General features: G+C 33.1%; 1 protein-coding gene across 1 annotated transcript in view; it reads right to left on the bottom strand.

Moving 5' to 3' along the window:
* Window positions 1–22,167, bottom strand: part of Smp_022630 (hypothetical protein) — a gene marked incomplete at both ends in the record, with an annotated part of 44,146 nt that overhangs the window by 11,855 nt on the left and 10,124 nt on the right. Inside the window, 9 exons of the mRNA XM_018795445.1 lie at window positions 1,486–1,510; window positions 2,029–2,293; window positions 3,625–3,685; window positions 7,102–7,263; window positions 8,145–8,268; window positions 8,356–8,723; window positions 10,277–10,576; window positions 13,471–13,758; window positions 15,649–15,950. Coding sequence (XP_018649757.1) covers window positions 1,486–1,510; window positions 2,029–2,293; window positions 3,625–3,685; window positions 7,102–7,263; window positions 8,145–8,268; window positions 8,356–8,723; window positions 10,277–10,576; window positions 13,471–13,758; window positions 15,649–15,950 — 1,895 coding nt within the window. The remainder of the gene's footprint in view (window positions 1–1,485; window positions 1,511–2,028; window positions 2,294–3,624; window positions 3,686–7,101; window positions 7,264–8,144; window positions 8,269–8,355; window positions 8,724–10,276; window positions 10,577–13,470; window positions 13,759–15,648; window positions 15,951–22,167) is intronic.

Below are 22,167 nucleotides of genomic sequence, written 5' to 3'. Positions count from 1 at the left end.
GGGCTCGTCAGATGGATGTGCCTCCATCTCAGATTTGATGTCTACTCCAGGATTCGGAGAACCATGAGGAGATGTAGTCCCATGGTAGCCGGTGACCAACGATTGATTCATACGCCAATTGTTCCCTTTGGATCCTGAAGCCCATGTACATCATTATTTTGGAATGAGGGTTTTCCAACTCCCCTAGGTGGACACTCCACATCCACTAACCCACTCGGAAATCCTTGACTGTCATTGGTCCTCTCAATTTCGTAAACAACACCGGTGTCACGAGAAGGCAGTGAGTAGTACTTCCCTCATTGTATAAATAAGCTTGATTTGCGCTCTTAGCGACCTCGTATTTTCTGGGTGATTGTAGAATACATTCTCTACGCCTATTCAAGACTTCTTGATCTAGTTAGCAGGGCCGGGACAACGGATTAGAATAGCCTATAATGTCACTGTATCATTGTCCTTCGTTCCGTTTACCGAGTGAGGTGAACTCGTAATAGCATCAAGCATATCAACTACAAAATCTGTTTATATACACATAAATAAGATGCTCTTTTCACTTAGTTCAATTACTTAAAGATTTGACTTTTGACTAGTAAAACAAGTGTATTGTTGGTTACATAAAGTGATTTGCTTTAATGAGTTGTAGCAAGTTACTGGTTGAAAGTGGTAAACTCTATCATGAAAGAGTTAATAATTAAAGAAAGGAATATAAATCAGTAAAATTTAAGAATTCAAATATGTTCATAACATTGAATTTGCTTTAAATACGATAATCAATATTCAATGTACAATGGATTTATCAATTGTTTTAATGGACTAATTTACTAAAACAAAGAGATTTTCTGCAATAACCGTAAAAACTGAGATAAAAATTGATAATTACTCTGTAGTATCAGTTTATATGTTAAGCCCATATACTTTATTCTAGCCTCTGGCCAAGCCAATTCGTCCGTCCATTATGAGTCATATTTTGATCTTGTTAATTATTCGCTTATTAACCTTGACTACCATTTTATATGAGCGTATGTGTATGCACACTTCGTATCTTATTCATCATATGTCTGTTATTCATTTTTGTATGACTATAAATGTTGATTAACGCTTGCTTAAAATGAGTTGGCTTCCCCGCCATCTCCAATACGTATTATTTTCGCTTTGCCCTCGAGTTGGCTTCCCAGCCATCTCCAATACGTGTCATGTATGTTTCGCTCGCTTACACTTGCTCATGTGCTCACAGCTTTCTGGTCTGCATCATTTGTTAATAAAAATGTAGTTGCCGCTTCCCATTACCTTCTGATATTATGCACCGTCAAGACTTGCATTATAACAGTTATCGAGGCGATCAATCAAGGAAGCACGGCACTACAACTCAAAGGCGAATGATAGTATATCATGTTTTAAATTAAGGGTCGTGCTTACTGATACTCAGAATCAAAGCCTGTAAGTAGTGCAATTTATGACATTATACTTATGACACTATTAGAGCTTTCAACGACAACCCCCAGTAGAAACTTGCCTAGCGAGCAATAAACATAAGAAAAGATTTATTCTTTGGTAGTGATGTTACTTTAAAAATCCAATTATGGAATAAATTTCACTAAACACTCACTGGGAGAAGTCAACTAGTCCTGAGATTCAAAACGCTACAAAAATGGTTATTTCAGCAGTTGTGACAGAGACTTTTATATCTTTAGTATTTTCTTACCGCAGTATAAAAAGAATATAATTTAAAATCCATTCCATCAGCCAACACAACTGATAGTCTTTACAGTGAGACGTGAAGGTCTTATGTTCGATCCCCGATGTGGTTGTGGATGAACACTGATGAGGTAGTTATACTAGGACGAAACTGTTATCTGGTGCCAAAAAAAGGATCAGTTCCTGATGATGGCTATAAAATTTGAAAAACCTCATAACATTCCATAGTAAGAAACACCTGCAAGCGGCTAAAAAAGCATGCAGAGATTTTGTTATTTTAAGTAGCAGAGACTTTTTTAAATATTTATTGTATGATAAATTATAGCAACCTTTTACCTGTTGTCTTCAGGGTTTCCACGTTCATTATCACCGGATTTTATTCCACCTAAGATTAATCCAGTGGATGGTAAGTTACGCCCAGTTCGTAAACTATTTATAGGACTGGAATTTTGACTAATGTTAGTCGTTTCATCTAATTCAGAGTCAGTTGTTGAATCAGCACTGTCCTCTTCATCAGATAAGTAAGCGGCCATTTTTGTTATCGAACGAGAATTAACTTTTGGCAGAGATTCATTGGATAGTGAATTTTGAGCAAAATTATCTGGGAGAGAGTGGATGAAAAAGAGAAGGTTTTGATTTAACTGCATTTCCATTTTTCTTTTTACACAAAAAATACTAATGTAAAAGATCTTGAAGAAAATCACAAAGATACATGACTACTTGTGTTTTGATAATCTTGGATGATAATAATTTCAGTTGTTGATTGTTATCGACGCTTCACATTGACTCGCACCAAACATTTTCATTATTTGTTAATATTCACTTATATGTCGACTACTAATTGAAATGAATACCGAAGTGTTATTCATAATTGACCACTCTTTATGTCGGTAAACAGATAAATAGCATTTAACTGTATTGTTCCTGTTTCATTCGTCAAATTTATTTTGTTCTCCATGAAAAGCAAAAGTTTAAATTTTAACATATAGGTGCAGTTTTATTAACAAAGAACAACTAAGTGAAGAATGCTAGTTGATTTAAAAAACTGTGAATGCTGGTTGTATACGTTGCGCACCCATGGAATTTAACTTTAACTCATTGTTTAAATAAGTGGAATTTTTACTGCAAAGTACATAGAACCAATAGCAAGTATATCGTTACTGATATATGCAGTTACATTTTTTGGCATGTTTAGAGAGAGATTATTATTGCTAATCTGAACGCTTCTGGAAGGCGTCGATGACAGAATCAAACAAAAGAATAATTCATTTGGAAGAGAAAAGTACCTTATATTTGCAACTTTATCATTAAAAATAGGGGAGACTGGTAAAAAAAAAAGTAATTACAAAGTGAGTATTTCACAAAAACACTCACCGCTGTTATCCCTGTAGTCTTTATCAATAACGCAAATTCAATACAATAAAAACAAGTCAGTTAGCCAAATGAAACGTAGAACCCGTTAAACATGTACGTTGATTCATGTTGTCACACTAAATTAACACAAAAATCTCAAATAATCAGGACAAATCCCAGAGAAATAAAATTAATAACAATATGAGAAGCAGAAAAAAGATAGCTACAAACGGCATGATTTGGAAAAGAATGAGTTCATGGGATTGAAAAATATAAGAAAAATTCGAAACTTTGGACTTAAGGGATGAAAAGGAGTGAACGCACCTGAGTCGTTCAGACTGATTCTGAGTCATTTCACCTGAAATATCAAAAGATTGGTTACGATAATCATGTCGACCTCAATTCAAATTTACAGTGTAACAACTTTTATGGACAGTAGTACAAACCACGCTTAAGGCAAGCGATCATAGTGATATACCACAAGGCTTGATAATATGCTGCGAAACTTTTTTTTTGAAACACTTTTATTGAAAAAAATAGAACAAATCTCGTCTATAAAAAATAAGTAAACGATCGAACCTGATGAATAGTTAATATCTTTTTCTTCACGAAGTTTTTGATTCCATCGCATTAAATTAACCTAAATAAAAAATATTAAACAAAGAAATATGTAATGAATTATTAAAGCATCTAACACTGAAGAATATTAAAAATAAATAAATATAAATTCGAACTGAGTCAGTTTTAATAAATAGATGATATTTAATTACACACTAAGAAGCAATACGATTCATTTAGAACTGAGGATGAGTGACTTGAACATTTCATTGTCAAAAGTTAGGTTCACATCCCCGCTTTATTCATACTGAACACTCTAGTTAATTAGTAACCCTAGTTGGTTTAGAAGTAAATGTCAATGTAGCTTGTTTACAAGGTACATAATAATGTACTTGCCTTTCAAATATACTATAGCTGTGATTGCTAAAGATATTAGCCAGTTGTATCCATCGAAATAGATGTAAAGCAATTTAAATTTACGAATTCAATCCTTAAAAAAGAGTAATCACATTTAGCCTGTTATGATACAAATATTTAGTGGCTGCACTTCTATACTAAGCCTTTGGTCAAGTGATGGGTTTATTTTATGTTTTGAAGAGTAGAAGGGAGATTTTAGGGAAGTATGTGTTCATCTCTGTGAGATAGGGTCGACCAACTTAAAGAACTAATAACTGGAATCGAACGACACCTACTACAACCAACGGAATTCCACTGTATCACACAATGACCAATTTAGTGAAAGACCATTTCAGTGGTGATTAATATCAATCAATGGGTGTGGGACTCGCTAAAACTGGGTACTACGTTCAATTGATTAGTAGAAACAATTTACATCATAAATATTGAACGTAATGCATAGTTAGGGAATAAGTAAACACATAGCTATTAGGTAATGACAAAGAAATACAAAATAAGCTCAGGTACGGAATTTTTTCTTCATGTTATTCTCATATTTCATGTTGATCAAAGTATCAAGTACATACGCAAATAATAATAATGATAATAATAATGATAGTAATAATAATAATAATAATCAGTAAAAAAAAGTAGTAGTAGTAGGGTAGGAACAAGAACCATATCTAGGACATTAAAAACTCATAGTTTATACGACACAACAGGTTTTACAAATTATATTGATTGGTTGTTGAAAACACTCATAGCTATACGCAAGCACAGTGTACACAAATCGATAAGCTTATAACACTTATAGGCGGAGACACAAAATGACTTAAAAATAGCCGAAAGAATAGAGAAAAAGAAAATATCCTACTAACATATTAAGTTCTCATGCATACAAATCTAGATATTTTTGTTTCTCCCACTCTCATTTTTATATATAGCTGTCATTTATGTTCACAGATAAAGAGAATGAAACAATCCGTTTGTTGAGAAAATTAACAGGAAATTGTTATCAACTCAAGATACAACATATATATATATATATATATATATATATATATATATATGGCGATTATCAATACGTTGTGAATGTAGACTCCATGTTAGCATTGTTTACTAATGGATTACTGATTTACTGTTAAGTGGGTTTTTATGAAGAGATCAATGCTATTTGGTAATTAACATAATCAATCAATGTGTAAAGGGAGCTGAGATACTGTTCAACCTCATAAATCGATGTAATATGAATAAAGCTCACACGAACTAATGAAACAAAAGTACGTTCTAATATGATTAAGACACATATCTCATTGAGTAAATATACATACTTAGGTATGTATATATGTACCCTAAGTTAACAAGTTTAAATCAATTTGTTTTAGTTATCATGGCTGTGTTTAAGACATTCGACCTGTAACCACTGAATTCCTTATTAGAACAACGTTCCACCTACTTTAGCTTGGAGTGGTATGTAGGACCAACATTATTTACATACAATAAAAGTGTCTCAAAGCCTATACTTTGTACATGATTTTAGATAAATGGTTTCCCCAACATGAAATCTAATGCATACTAATCGTAAATTATGGAACTCAAAATAAATATGTAGCTAAAGCTAAGGAATACATTATCTTGAAAAGGAGAGTGATTTATTAAACTTGGATTTGAAAATGATCCTAAGTTACGTATATCTAATGGCTTACAATTCTCCAAGATCAGTAAGAGGTATACTGAATGACTTATACGTATTGATTAAAGGAGTTACACGGTAGTTTATTGCAGATACCTAACACGATAAACCTTAAAAAATTCCAAATACACAACCATGGGACTGAACCTATTGTAGAACTCATCAGCAGTGTTCATTCAATTTAAGAACTCGTAACAAGCGGTAAACATTAAACAATTTAGTAGACGTCCAATAATACATACTCCTCTTTTAGTACAGTTTGCTACACGAAGCAGCGATCACTGAATCATTAGACTTCACCGGCTATGACTTCTATTTGAACTTCAAGGACTGCTCTTGAAGTAAGTAACTAGTGGGCTCATAATAATATTACAGAGACTGATCAGTGATGAATACTGCCTAGGGAATAATTACTTCGTTAAGATAAATTACTAAATAATATTTTATGCGAACTGATCATTGAATCATAATGAAATTAACGTCAAAAAGTTGACCAACAAGTCAATCCATATATGCTTAGTTGGGTAATATTTGAATATCGAATTAAGAAACTAATGACTTTCTAGGAAATAAGAATCCCCAAAATCCGGACAGAAAATAATCAAAACTGAATACGAGTCCGGAAGTTATCAACATAACTGTCCAATACAGATTACCTGAAGCACACACTAATGAAACAAGGTAGCATAATAATGATTGCAGTTCATATTCCTTTTTTATACGTCAGTTTCGAACAGTCTGGAACAGCATGTAGTAAAGGATAGCTCCACAAATTAAAGTTCTGATAAAATTAATAACAAAAACAACTATTACGTTAAATGGTCTAAGAGGTGGCTAAATTTAATTCAAACAAACTAATCTTACAGTCAGTGGTCAAGCCTAGCGTTCAGAAAACATAAGAGGAGTAAACACCCACTAACATGCATTTGTGTGATAATTTCTGTACACATAAACTCAACCAAATGGTTTTGTTTTGGAACCCGACACAGTGAATTAGAAATCTAATCCATGAAAAAGTGAAACGTCACGTGTAGTCGGTAACCAGAGTGGATTTGTACAATATTAGTTTCTGGAGCTTTCATACACCATTAGTTTAGCATAAGTTTTACAAGTACTCTGAATAGACACTTTCTATTGACCAACCACATTAAAGAGCTTAACATCGGCTTTCATCATGTCAATTTTTTAAAAGTAATACGTCAAGGTGTTCCTAAGAATTCCTTAGAAGAAGAATTAAACATGAAACAGTATGAGGGGACTTTATGCCACATGAGATAACTCGTATGTCGAACTGATGCACACGTAAATTGATGTGCAGTATGAGATTTTAAACTTTTTTAGTCATTGAGAAAATGTAATTCTAAAAAGTATTTCTCCCAAAGTTACTTTGCTCCTTTTAATTTACTCACACTTGTTTCCAAAGCGAATGAGAATCCGCCAGCATAACCAACATCCACTTCAATCCACAGACCATGTGCATCCAGATAAGGACATCCGACACGTCTTAGTACAGGTATTTCTGAGCCCAAATCAATATCAACGACAGTGAGTTCGTTGATGAAATTAGGAAGCTATGATATTTTTGTACAGAGGTAAAACAAAATATAGAATGATTGTATTAGCTATTTGTTAATATGTAAAATTCCTATATATAAATTCCTTAACCAATAACATCATTCTGCATAATAATTAAGTGGAATATATTTTCGTTAGTATAGGGTTGTGGGGATCGTCAAGTCTCATTGAAATCATGAACCAAGCAATGTTAGACCACCATTGAAAATCTGAAAGCACTGGACGGGCGTCTCGTCCTAAAATAGGACGCCGAAATACGCTTGTTCCACACTAGGATGAAACGGCCGTCCAATACTTTCAGGTTTTCGATGGTCGGTTGTTAACATGATAATAATAAAAAGGTTCAAGTCTCATTAGATATCCCAACTGAGGGAATAGAAAAGAGATCTACTGTTCCAGTGTATCACTAACCAATTAATCCTATGCTTACAAACAAGTAAAACAAGCATGACAATATTTGCATATACAAATTGGAAAAGGTTAGAATAAACTGTTTCTTTCCATATTGTATTACTTAATGAGTTCTTACAGACAACACCAAAGTCTATAGCTCTTAGAAACGAATCTAAAGTACTAAAGCTTTCCAATTAGAGATTATACTTTCTGTTACGAAAGACAAAATACAAATAAGGACTTCTAATAATACTATCACAAGGACAACTAACGATAAACGTTACCAATTAATGTTCATTCTTACTATTAAATTAAATCTTACAGAGGAAGAGCTTCGATTATTCCATCTTAACAGAGCATTAGTAATAATCTATCAACGTTGATTTGTGATTTCTAGGGAATGATAATTTACAACTGCATCAATTATGTAGGAGGTAAGAAAAAATAATAAAAACATGTCAAAATACAAATCCACACTGCTTACATGTATTTTTTTCAACTTTGCTTGAATCTTATTTTTTATCTTTTCTAACCAATAAGGTTCACGAAGAAAATCCCATAGCAAACGACCAATTAATGCATTAAGCCATATCATATTTGTATCACAACTAATTTGATTAACATTTAATTTTAATGCTTGTGCACTTCGTACAAGCCAATTGGCGGGCATAAATTTAGCCATATATCGGACATACGAAACATAGACTGGTTCGCGATGCCCAGGTATTGGAACGCCAGAATTTGAAAGATTTATACTGGATGAATGAGTGCTATTAGTATTGGTTGTACTGCTTAAACCAGTGGGAATACTATTACTATTGTTACTATTAATACTAGTGGTAGCAACATCAGTATTAGCGGTACTGGCAGTTGAATCACAACAAGTTACCAGATTTGATGATGTATTTCTATCAGGTTGACTCTCATCATCACTCAACGTGCTGTCATTGTGATTGGAAATGGTATTAGAAGTTGCTGTGGCAGTACCAATTAAGTAGTCCGATAAACCAACGTTATTATTACTAGTATTAATATCTGAAGCCAAAAGATAATGTTGCACGGCCTATAAAAAAAGAAACAAATAAAAGAGAAACGGGACAGTTGATTTCATTATCAAGTTTATAAAAAAATGTAATGAAGTTCAATATTGAAAAACGAAAATCATTATTAAAAAACATATTCACTCGAATAATCTCAAAAGCATAACTTGGTGTTACAGGATTAAGTATTGTATGGCCCAGTATAGTGTGCATGCTATAATTTACAGAAAAACAATTGTACTAGCCATAATAGTCGTAAAAGTAAATTTACGTTTGATCTTTAGAATATTTATCCGTTAAACCATCATAATCATGCATTTCGTAATTGAAAGATACCTCAATAAATTATTATTAAAAATTGGGGTTCAACAAAACGTGAAAATAATTTATTTGACAGTACATAAAGCTTTGCCATCACATGGTGTTATCAACGAATTAGATGTGAGGAATGAAGACTGAAAGTAATTATGTGAGCACTAATAATGCAGTGACTAATGAGACCAATCTATATACAATGAAAGCAAGAGTGCTTAGTACCAATTGAGTCCACCTTTTTGAAAAATTCAAATCATATTACAAAAAGAACTCGGATATATATATATATATATATATATATATATATATATATATATATATTCTTTTCAATAAGTTCTCATCGGGTTCTTCAGCTATAAATCTAAAGAGGTGGCCAAGATCGAGATTTGTTGGAGGAATAAAACAAAATTGTTAAGAAAATAATTACTAGTGGGTAATGATTCAGCTGATAGTTCAATTTGATAAATGTAAACAAAATTGCTAGTTTATTTCAATTGTGAACCAAACAATGTTAGACCACAATTAAAAACCTGGAAGCACTGGACGACCTCTTCATCCTAGTATGATACTCCTCAGTAGTGTGCACCCAGGACCTACGGTCTCGTGCACGGACGCTTGACCTCTAGACCACTGAGTTGGTAATCCCGCGATATCAATGTCTAACTTTAAATTGTCATTGTTGGAAAATGAATTGTCAGTCATTAACAAATAATCTGTTCACAATGCGAAAGAATTTAAGCATCAAAGTTTTAATGGGGCTTTTGGTAGTTCTAGAATATTTGAGATAATTTAATTAATTAACATATCAAAAATTATCTAGGAATTTCCGAAAGCAAAACGACATGCGATTCCAACTTACTAAACCGAAATTACAATTTTTTGTCGTTAGATTTTTAACAACTTATACTTATGCCAGGTATGTGTCACACATACAAAATAACAAGTATTTTACGGTAGAACACAGCGAGCAGTTTCAGTAGAAATCAATGCAATTCAGACATGAGAACTGAACATTAGATGAATAATTTGTTTCAGCTTATCTCAATTTGTGATGTGATCTAATTTCATTACTTAGTCACATTTACGTCACATCCATAATCTCACTGTTTCGCAAAATCCTTAAAACATCACAAAATGTAGTTCATAAAATGTGGTCTCGGAATTTAAACAATTTTTTCAAGGTATTATCGTATCATTTGATCAATGAGATTTATAAAAAAAATTACCAACTTACACTATACCTAAAAAAATATTTTCTTACCATCTGAGGTGTCCATATAAGAGGTGTGCCCAATGAGGCAGCTTTCAGTCGACGGTACCATGTTTCTTTTTCGCGACATGTTCTTCCGAATAAATATAAATTTTTCGCGTTTGATTTGCTTGAAGCTTGCAACACATTGATAGTAGTGTCATCGGGGAACTCCATATCTCCAGCTGATGGAATAGATGTATCCACTGACAAGTCAGAGGTTTCAATCACTGGTACATTAGAGCTGGTAGATAATATGATATTTGGAAAGCTTGTCGATGATGGTAGTGAATCAAGTCTTTCATTTTTACGCTGTAGAAAAAGCGGAATGTATTGTTCATTGAAACAAACAAATCAAGACGTAAACACGGGTGAAACTTTGTGATTTACAGTTTACAAATTCATATTGTTTCCATTATAAGGTACGTACTTTATAAGGGAATATTTGAATGTCAAGTTAGAAAACAACATCATTTTAATGGTGAAGGAGAGTGAAAGAATGTGGCTTATAGGATTATTTGCGCATGGCTATTCTTAGTCAGAATGGTCAAGAGTTATTCTCTGAAACTACCAAATCAAGGCCAACCAAAAATAATCTACAAACCATAATTTATAGACAAAGAAACTAGTAGATTGAAAATCGGAAGAAATTAAACTACCCTGATGCATTTATGAGTTATTTTCTGATGCAATATTTTCGGGTTTTACACTATGTAGTGAAGATTCCCTAAGGCTTAGGAAATATCTGTTTCATTTCTGAAACCTCAGTCTACAAGTATCCTTTCTGCAATCACAATACAGTTGTTGATAGGATAAATAAAGCTATGAAAAATTACATAAGACCCTAACTTTTGAGTCTAGAGATGTAGTTATAAAAACCTCTCTAAAGTCATCGAATTTCTATCATCTGTTACGGAATACATTGTAGTGTCGGTTACCAAGTTAAGCCCACATGACTTATTCTAGCTTCTGGACAAGCCAATTTATTCGCTTGCAATCGCGAAGGTGCATCCACTATTTGTGTTCTCCTAAATTCTAACCTTCTGAATTCTTCATGTCCCTATCTTTTTTCTCTTTCCAAATTTACTTCACTGGATTATACTTCTTGAATAATATCTTCAAACCCTAATCTTTTGGATTACTGCTTATACTCTTACTACCTCTACTACTATGGGATTTGAATTGACAACTGCATCTGTGCTAATGTGGTATGGTGACTCGAACCGATGTACGTACGTACGAAATTCGACGTTGTAACTGACTGACTGACTGAATTTATTCATTCTACCTGAATCACATTTTGACCTTGTTATTTATTCACTTACCAATCTTGACCGTTTTTCTATGAGCGTATGTGTGTGGACTCTTTATCTAATTTATCACATGTCTGTAACTTATTATTGTGTGACTATAAATATTGATTAACGCTTGAATAAATGGGGTTGGTTCACATGCCATCTCAACCGCACGTCATCTCTTCGCTTCATTCCTCTGATTGCCTGTTCAAATCAATCAGTGAAAAATGATACGCATTCTCGTATTTGGCTTATCTATTTCCGTTATTCACTAACACGGATTAAGTCGATAATTATATACGAGGATTGACGATATGTATATTTCGATAGCAACCAATCATACGATCTACTTGAAGAAAGATCTAAGGCTACAACATTTCAAAATAAAACATGGTTAAGATGATTTTCAAACGTTCTTTAGTCGAGTAATTGAGAAATAAAGTGAAAAAGTCTTTAATATTCAAACAAGGCGAACAGGTACTGATAATAAAGTTATATACACTTAAGATTAATTACTAAATAAAAAACAAAAGCGAAGTAATTTGAAATAAAAATGATATGGTCAGATGTTATAACTTGTGCCGGAAATTGTTATTATCTTGTACTCGCCTATTAGAGAGCAGCGATTTATTGATCGGACCTGTGACACACAAAACCCGTACGAGCGGTCTAGAATACTTGTCAGTCCTGCTTTCTGCCTAGCCCAGCCAGTTAAGTCCAAAATATCAATAACAGCCTCTGCAATATGAATCGTTATATTTCAAACATACTGAGTTTATATACCAATCAATCAGACCACATAGTACCATAAAATATGAAATAACATTTGTGCAAGATCAAGCCACAATGTGGGAGACAGTAATTAATAGACTGGATATAACTCAGAATGGTAAGTCGTATAGTAATAGTCTATGGGTCAAAATAAAGCTCATAATAAAAAAACATGAATATAAATAGTTAAGTTACTCAACAATTATACAATAGGAAATATGAGTATCATATTAGTTCATAAATAGTTCTCAAAAGTTACCATTCATAGTTCTCGTCGGGATATAACATCAGAGGAATATTTACAATATAGTACACAGTAAGTTCGTAAAAAAATATATTCTGTAAAGCCTTGGCCAGATTTTATCTACCGACCAAAGGATGAGTTTACACAAAACAGTTCGGTCTGTTTTAATTTACAGATGTGAAATATGACCATTGAGAATAAAGAATGTTGGTGGGTTACTATAGTATTAGAATATCAGTAATTTCAAGTCATTACTCGCACATTTTTGGACCAATGAGTGAGGAATCCTGAGATTGGGTATCGGGTACTAAATAAAGATGGCGAGTTGATTGATGATACAGTAGATCTTCATCAACTGAGGTGGTTGTGACATGAGTTACATATGCCAAACCACATGCTACCTCGGGGAGTGAGGTTATCTGATCTAGGAGTAGGTTGGAAGAAAACTAGGGTCGGTCAAACCAAGACATGACAATAGTCCATACAGTCATTGACAATTGAACTTAGCCATATGAATAGGTGTAGACTACCTGTTTGGAGTCGACATGATTATCATAATCAATGTTTGGAGACTTTGAAATGGCATAGTGCAGTTGCATTCACTCTTTATCTTCCCTGAGAACCTGAGTCCTGAAACCTCCTTATGCCTTTTTTCTATTCCTAATTTATTATATTACTACTCCTACTACTCAGGTATTTGTCTTGAAATAATTTTATCTCTCTATGTGACAGGTTTTACGCTGCACATGACTGACTGACCATAAAGCAACGTATGAGCAGTAACTTCATAGTTTAATACAAACAAATTTTTGATGTATTCAATATTAAATATACAAAAATCCATTGACAACAAAAGATCAATTATTGATAAATATAACTCTCATTTTAGCATTTACCTTGAATCTACTTTCAGTGGGGACGGTAATACAAATAGGATATTTCCTACTCCATAGACGTTTGCCGACTAAACCACATGGAAGAAGTGTAACGGTTGCATTAGTTAAATCATAAATATGCTGCTGTTTGAATCGTATAGTTGTAGTTGATGGGATTTCATCATTCCATAAAGATCTACGAGTAATATTATGTTCTGGGCGTTGTAGGCGTAATTGTGTACCATCAAGAGTGAGGAAGACGGAAAATGTTTTGCCAATATGATGAGTTTCAGGATCATAATGAATAATCTACAGAAAAAAAAATAAAGATACACATATTATTTAGTGTGAAAGGTACATGAAAACTTCATCCAGGGAAAAACAGAGGAACACTTTGTACTTATTTTATTTATTTAAAAACATAAATATTGGTACAAGATTCCAGATATATGAGCGCTACACTCCATTATTCGATTTGTGTGAGGGCTAAAATACTGCATGGGTACCCGAACCGAAGCAGGTGTTTTTCCTTGGGCATCACTCCTTGATCATTTGACCTAGATGTCTAATCCACGAGGCAGTGGAGCGACGTCAGGAGATGCAGTCTCATGGTAGCCGGTGACCAACAACAGACCCATACACCATTTGTTCCTTCAGGATCGTAGAGCCTATGTGAACCATTGGTTTGGAATGAGGGTTTTCCAACTCCCCTAAGTGGATTCTCCATATCCGTAAACCCGGTAAAAGCGCCGGACATTCGCTTTTCGTCCTCTCAATTTCGTAAACACCCCCTCCGCGAGAAGGCAGTGAGTAGGACTTCCATGACAGTGGCAGTAATCAAAGAGCCAGCACTTAAAAGTAAATAAATATCTATTGACGTATGTAGTACAAATGTAAATAAACTAACGGAATTCTTTTCAAAGATTAGAAATCATATTGACTTGCTCAGTTTATGTTTAGAAGCATTATTTTTATTAAAGTATTAATTGGTTACCGTTTATCACGCTAGTCAAAAATCTATTGCCACTACCTCTGTATCGATCATTGGAACTTCCAACAAAACGCCTTCCTGTAAATAATTCAAACTCACTTCTTAATTTTTAAATATTACAAGTTTTAAGCAGCTCACGAGAATCAAACGAAATAAAATGAATTCATGATATACTGCTCAATGCTTTGTTTTGGTCTTTTTAAGCTGATAAAGGAAATTATGTGCATGAAATCAATACAGTTGTTAAAGTTAATGTTTCAGTTATTAGGTTGCAAGCTCTAATCATGCTCCATCCAGAATCATTAATTTTCACACCAAAGTCTAATATATGAACAGGTATTTGTTGGTTACCGAGTTAGTTTATGGTTAGATGAGTTTGGACACTAGACAATAGCAAAATAATTTGAGGTGTATCATTTAATGAGTGAACTATCTAGATATATCATTATGTCAAAGATTCGAAGTGACAGGTGTCAGTGTAAGGATCAACGCTGCAATGAGAATATATCCGGTTGATGAGTCCCAAAAAGACTGGAACCCGCGTCCTGAATTCCACTGCCAACCACATACTAAATATAACTACATATCGAAACAATCCATCCACCACAAATATATGAGGACAGAGACTGATCAGTTGTAGTCATGAATATAAACGATGTGAAGTTACACGACATTATTAACAAGATTACCATCAACTGATAATGACATAAATTAAGAATATTAGTTATGACATTAGGGCAAATTTGTTTTCTTAATCTATTAATGATTGTTTCCCTGAAAAGCAAAACTATGATTCGCTGTCACACTGAAACAAATGGTCTCTTTTGGAGTTTAAATTAATTGTCAGATTTATTGTAAAAATGATTATTGTTATTATTATTGTTTGTAGCTCATGTTAAATTGATAGCAACAGGCGTTTTTATAGCACATACTGGTGAGGTATAGTTATACATACATATTGAGGGTAAATTTTTTTTAAAGTAGGAGACTATTCATTTATTCTTTCTTTCTATGAAACGCATTGTTTCATTAATGACACTTCAAAGTTGAATGTGCTAGTAAATCAACAGAACACTTAACTAATTTAAAATTTATAATTGGTGAATACATGTTTTTCATGAGTTTTAAACTGACTATAAATTAAAGAAATACGACATTCATTATGATTTGGTTAAAATGGTAGTCCTTATTTTCTTCCAATAACCTACCTCATTTAACCACCCTTTGTATACAGGCCGTCCATTATTGTCATATTTAAAACCTAAACTATTTCCCAATGGACCTGAGATAGTTGACTTGTTAACATCTTCTTCAAGCATATTTGGTACAGTGAAATTAGGCAAATTTCTTAACTGCATACATTTATTAGTACTGTTCGCGTTGTTAGTTAAAATAGAAGTTAAATTTGGCATAGCTGGTGAATAAATTGGCCACCATTGTGAACCTTGATACTGGCCCTCTTGTTCTTGTCGATAATGCAGTGAACAGCACAAGTGATCTAATGGCAATCCTGATATTGGACAGAGAATTTGATTAGAATAGCTTGTACGACTATGCAAATAATTATACACTGTAATGAATGTATATGTTAGTATACAACCAACAGTTAGACCCAATAGAAAACCATTAAAAAGCCAATAAATCAAAAATACTGTCAGTGAACAAAATGTGTAACGCATCCATGGATGAGATCTATTAAGAAAGTAAAAATAAACAGAGATCAGGATTTTAATTATTCAAATAAATACATATAGATTTGAGTGATCAGAATATATTCATATGAGAAAAGTCATAGTTATAAAACGAAAACGTACGGAAACCATGTCGAATTTAATCAGAATGACAAGTAGCATAGATACAAGCAAAATAAGTATCGAATTACAATGGCGTGAATGATACATTTTTACAACGAGGTTGATTAAAAAAATAGTAAGATGTCGAATGGAGAAGCAATTATTCAGTGGTAACTTAACTTCCAATCTCTTCATTATCATCGACCAGAAACTAGTCAGTAAAATATCTCCAGTTGTTAGGATGTTAAATGAACAGAATTAGAAAGCAAGAATACAAATTAGTCTAATACGCCACAATTCACATGAGAGCAAAAGATTGGGTTTAATAAATAAGTAATTAGAATGAAGGAAATTGAAGATATCAACAACATAAGACAATGGAAGATGGTCGTGCAATGTCGCAGATTGATTGAGGTTACGGCTTAACACAGGTAGATGCCAGCTCAGTGGTAGGGAGACTAATCATTTGTATACACAAACGAAGGCCCTGGGTCCGAATCCTGTGCGCGAAGTCGTGGATGCACATTGATGAGGAATCCCTTACTAAGATTAAATGACAGTCCAGTGCTTTCAGTTTTAATGGTGGTCTAAATTAAATCAGTTCATGATTTTATTTAAAGAAAAAAAGAAACATAAAAACTGAAGAAGCAGGTAAACAGTGAATAGTAGTACGTTTAAGATCTGTAAGGATATTAAAAGGTGGGTACATCTGCCTAATGACGAGATAAATTCATGAATATTCAACATTGATTTCGTCGAGAAATTCAATCAAGAAAACCGTACTTGTTTAGAACAGAGACTGGTGAGTTTATGAACTAAAACAACACTGCTGACTAACAACCTTAAGACTCAGTCAATCAGTGATAATTATTTGTATCTATTATTACCACTAACAGAAAGTGATTTCGGTTTCCAATAAATGATTCACATTGAATGAGAACAGCTAAGTCATAGGTTTATGCCAAAAGATTACAAACGAGAGATAGTTAACTACGTTATGTAGTGGATGCAACATACCGAACACAATCAAAGAATAATGTGATCTAACTCTTCAAATAGTGATTACGAATATCCAATTATAATCTACTGATACTCTTTTAATATTATTAGATTGTATGTAAGTAGCTAATTGGTCAGGGAGTTTAGGTTAATGTACTCAACTTCCAGTTATGTATCAGGTATGAAGGCTAGAGAAACTTTATATTTGACAACTGAGATCAAAGTAGGTGGAGCCAACTTCTACAGAGTCTAAGTCATAAATGAACGTTTACATAATTCATAAGAATATCAGCTATAAGCAACATAAGAGCGTAGTATCAGGAGAGAAAGATGAAATTATCAGGATGAATACCAAAGTAGTGGTAGTAAAAAGGATTAGGTATGCAGGATGTGATTCAAGAAAAAAATACTCGGAGAATAAAAAGTATGAAGTGCTTCTGAAACCTTAAATTTAGGTGTAAACAGAGAGTGAATGTATATATACGCTATTGCGATCGATTCTTAGCCATATCATCTAGCGTCCCTGATGAAGTGCCACAATAGTAGCGTGGACCCCAACCGCGTGGTGTACAGCTATGACAATGGCTCACACTAATATCCAACAACTTCCTGGACTAATCTTACTTTCTCGTCCCCAGCTTCCAACCTATGCTTACGCCGGTACCACACATCGAGGTAGGCGGTGATTGTGAACATACAATATATGTACCAGCCATCACCTCATCCCATAAAGATTTAAAGCCTCACCAACTGATATGTCATAAAAATATAAGCTAATTACACGTTTGCTAAAGGTTATTCACAAAAAACAAATATTGAGTGGTTAAACTTAGTTAATAAGTTGATTACGTAGACTAATAAGACCAGACAAAGAATAGCATAACTTTTATTATTATTATACAATGATTTCCTTTGAAATAATTTTTTAAATATTTGACATAAGGTTGAAAGCTTTCAGTTGAAAGAAAACGGAAAAAGAAACAGCTGATTATAACTAATACTATGGTAACTTAAAGCAAAACAATTTTTATTGACAATGAAATATGTCAATAGTAGAAGAGAAATGAGAATAGCAAGAAGGAATTAGGAGAAACACAAGTGTGACGATAATAGTAATGATAATAGTAATAATAACGATAATAATAATAATGTGACGAAAGTTGTTAATAGGGAATAAATTGTACCGATTCTAAGACTAGGCTTATGGTGAATATGTTTTTTTTAAATCAGATGATCGGTTCCTTTTTTAATAAAATCAACTAATTCTTTTTTCCTGAAACCTTATTATTTACTAAAGTACACCTAACATAATTGTACTTTGCCTTAAATTGAAATTTCATTTAAATTACAGTAATTTTAAATACTAATTACAACAAACTTTTGTATAAACGTCTAAACAGTAAGTATATTCATGTATACAATTATTCGAATTAAAACTTAAAATATAACGACAATCTTTTACTATAGTCGATGTGACAAGGGCGTAAAGTTATTCCTTACCATAATAAAACAATCAGCACAAACAAGAACAAGAATTATTCACGGTTAAATAGATTTGAATAAATTAAGTTGTGGAACTTTTCATGAAACTTTTTAAATTATATCCATTTCAGTTATATCAATCTAAACAGTACTAAACAGAAAAACTGTACTAGTTATGAGTAGGAGTATACATATAGAAGTTAGTAGAAACTATAGTCATAGTTTAATAAGATGGTTTGGTGAAGATTGTGTACAATCACGAACTGACATCTTCTGAAGTCATGATATGTACAGTCAACTACATTGAAAATAAGACAGAAACTAATCTAGTGATATTATTTACACATATTACTTATTATATGACAGATGAACTGAAGTTTAATAGCCGAATATTTGAATTTAGAGACAACTGAGGAAAAATATTATGTATTTGATGAGAATGGAAGGTTTCAAGTTTGATTGAATACAAAATCGTAGGTGTGAACTGTTGTGGTTATCCAAATCTATGGCAAAACAGACGGTCGATGTTTTACTGTTTTCAGTGGTTTCCTACCTGATGTCAGTTAGTGATATAAATTGCCCTTGAATGATGGAAAGTATTAAGGAAACATAAGGTTAAAGGAGAACCAACATTTCAAAAAGTGACAACTTAAAATCCTCAAAACTATTAATCAATATATTGACGATAATAACTTAAATGTAACTTTCTAAATAATGGGTATGTAGTGGTTACAATGGGGATGAGCGAATTTATAAAGTCGACTGTTTCACTTTATTCATGTTGTCCTTCATTTTCGAATGTTGCAAAAGATATAAACACTATGTAATTCATGTTACATGTGAAATACCTTTACGACTAGTGTTATATCCCAATGAGAATAATGAATGGTAATTGTTGGAATCTAATTCTGGACTAATACAATACAGATATTTTTATCGTATAATTGTTAAGTAGCTAAACCATGCATATTCATGTTTCCCTTATTACCAGCCTTATTTTGACTTATGAACCATTATTACACGACTTACCATTCTTGAGTTGTGCCCAGTCTGTCAATTACTGTCTCCTACATTCACAGCCACTTTTGGCTAGGTCTTGTACAAATGTTATTTTCTATTTTATGGTACGATGTGGTCTGTTTGTTTTGTATATAAACCCAGTATGTTTGAAATACATAATTCATATCGCATAGGCTGTTATCAGTGTTCTGGACTCAACAGGCAGCGCTAAGCAGGAGGCAGGACCGATAAAGACTCCAGACTGCTCGTATGGGTTTTATGCGTCATTGGTCCAGTCGATAATTCACTGTTCTTTAATTGGCGGCATCATCACGTCATACATTAATAGGGCACAGGACCACAAGTTATAACAACTAGCCTGGTCAGAAGAATACAATGGTGATAGTAATGTTCAAACTTTTAACTTCAGTTATCTGGAGATTTGACATAATGGTGATCACTAAAATCTTAGTAGATATTTGGCGATTCGCGACACTTAGTTCCATGAAGATAAAGTGGGACCCATCAGTTTTTAACAAGTCAAAGGTGTGAGATGCGATGAGCAAATGTCCTCAATGGCATAAATCCAAGTGAATTTAAACACAGAAATGCCTATTTTATGACGTAAAATCACCTAAACAGTTTATTTGCCTTAAAATCTCAAATATACTTAATCAGAAAAAACTTTTTGTTATATCCCGTGGTGAATTATGAATGGTAAATCTGAGGTCTATTTATGGACAAATGTAATATGCCTATTTCCTATTGTATAGTTGTTAAATAACTGACCTAATCATATTCGTGTTCCTCTTATCATAACCTTTATTTTGACCTTTGAACTATTATTATTGATTACTTTCCCCTATCCACAGCCACATTGGCCAATTATTGTACAAATGTTATTTTTCTATTTTTTGGTATAATGTGGTCTGTTTGGTTAGTATATAAACCCAGTTTGCTTGTGAATAATGATTCATATTGCCGAGGCTGTTATTTGTGTTCTGGACTTAACTGGCTGGGCTAGGCAGAAAGCAGGGCCGATACGCACTCAAGACTGCTCGTACGATTTCAAGTATCATTTGCGTCCGATCAATAAATTCACTCCTCTCTAATTGCACGTTCATATATATTAAGAGGGCATACGTTATAACACTTTTACCAAACATCGTTGGTTTTTTCTCTTTTGTTTTAAGATATTGTCGGGAAGAATAAAGTTAGAATTAAAATATTCCCTGTTCTGCCACGATAGATACTAGACACTTGATTGATACGCTTTGCTCAAGCTGGATAACTTTATACCAGATACACGATTAACGGACAAAAGTAAAGAACCAGAGACTAGATAATTCTTTATTCGACCCATTTAGAAACAGTCTATACTCAGTGAGTTTAGAGTATAATAAGAAAGAAACCACAAATGGTCAGTAAGATGCATCTCTCAGTTCATACTCAGTGGCTAATCACATTTATTTTTAATAGTAACATATCAGGATTACTTCCCAAAAATTCAACTAGAATCAGTCAAAGAATGAATTTAATAATAATTGCCTTTTTGAACTTCAAACCTTTTACGCACTATTGAATAAAGCCTTATGAAACTCGTATGCTAACTGGCTTATTCTCGAAGGAACATAGGAAATTTTTTTAAATACCTACGCTTTTCTACCTTTATTATCGGTTGTAACGGAAATAAACCTTCGGCTTTCTTGATATTCATGGCTGGGTCAAAAGTTATTGGCTTGAAGTACAAGTTCGGTTGAAAAAGCATTTTGCAATGAGTTTACTAACTGCATTAACTCAATTTATGTAGCTATAGACAGGTGACAAAATATTTATTTTTTTGTTATTTTGTTTTAATTCACTAAGTATGTCAAGTTTTATATTGTATACATCATTCACCTAGTTGGTAATCAATCTGTCAACAGAATATGAGTAGAATGACTAAATATCATACATCACTAAAAAAGAATGTATAAACTAGTTTAAAAAAGGTTCCTTTCTTAGAAAACAAAACAAAAGTTTAGAGCCGAAATTGAAATTAAAGTACTTAAGATTTGGTTTTTATTATTTGTGGATTGAGAAAGCATAAGGGAACAGTTGAATGTAAATCATTTCAACAGAGAAATTTACACATTAACTGTAATCATATTTGCTCATAACCAATTTACACAACGGAAAGTATAGGTCGTAATTATAATAGATATGTAATTTATGCGTATGATTTATTTGAGAATTAAATTATAAATTCATAGGCCTACTTTTTAACTACTGATAAACGATGTGATTTTGATCTAGACACCTTTGAACCAGTAGCACCTGGTATATTATTGTTATTATTGGTGATAGTGGTAGTAGAAGTAGTAGTAGTAGTCGTAGTAACATGACGTTGTCTAATTTGGGGATTTTCCGATAAAGCAGGTGTTATCAGGGAAGAAGAATGAGGAACAGGAGCAA

Source organism: Schistosoma mansoni, chromosome 2 (genome assembly GCF_000237925.1).
Source record: "Schistosoma mansoni strain Puerto Rico chromosome 2, complete genome".
Taxonomy (NCBI): domain Eukaryota; kingdom Metazoa; phylum Platyhelminthes; class Trematoda; order Strigeidida; family Schistosomatidae; genus Schistosoma; species Schistosoma mansoni.
Note: the sequence above shows the minus strand (reverse complement) of the source record. Positions and strands in the feature narration are given on the sequence as shown.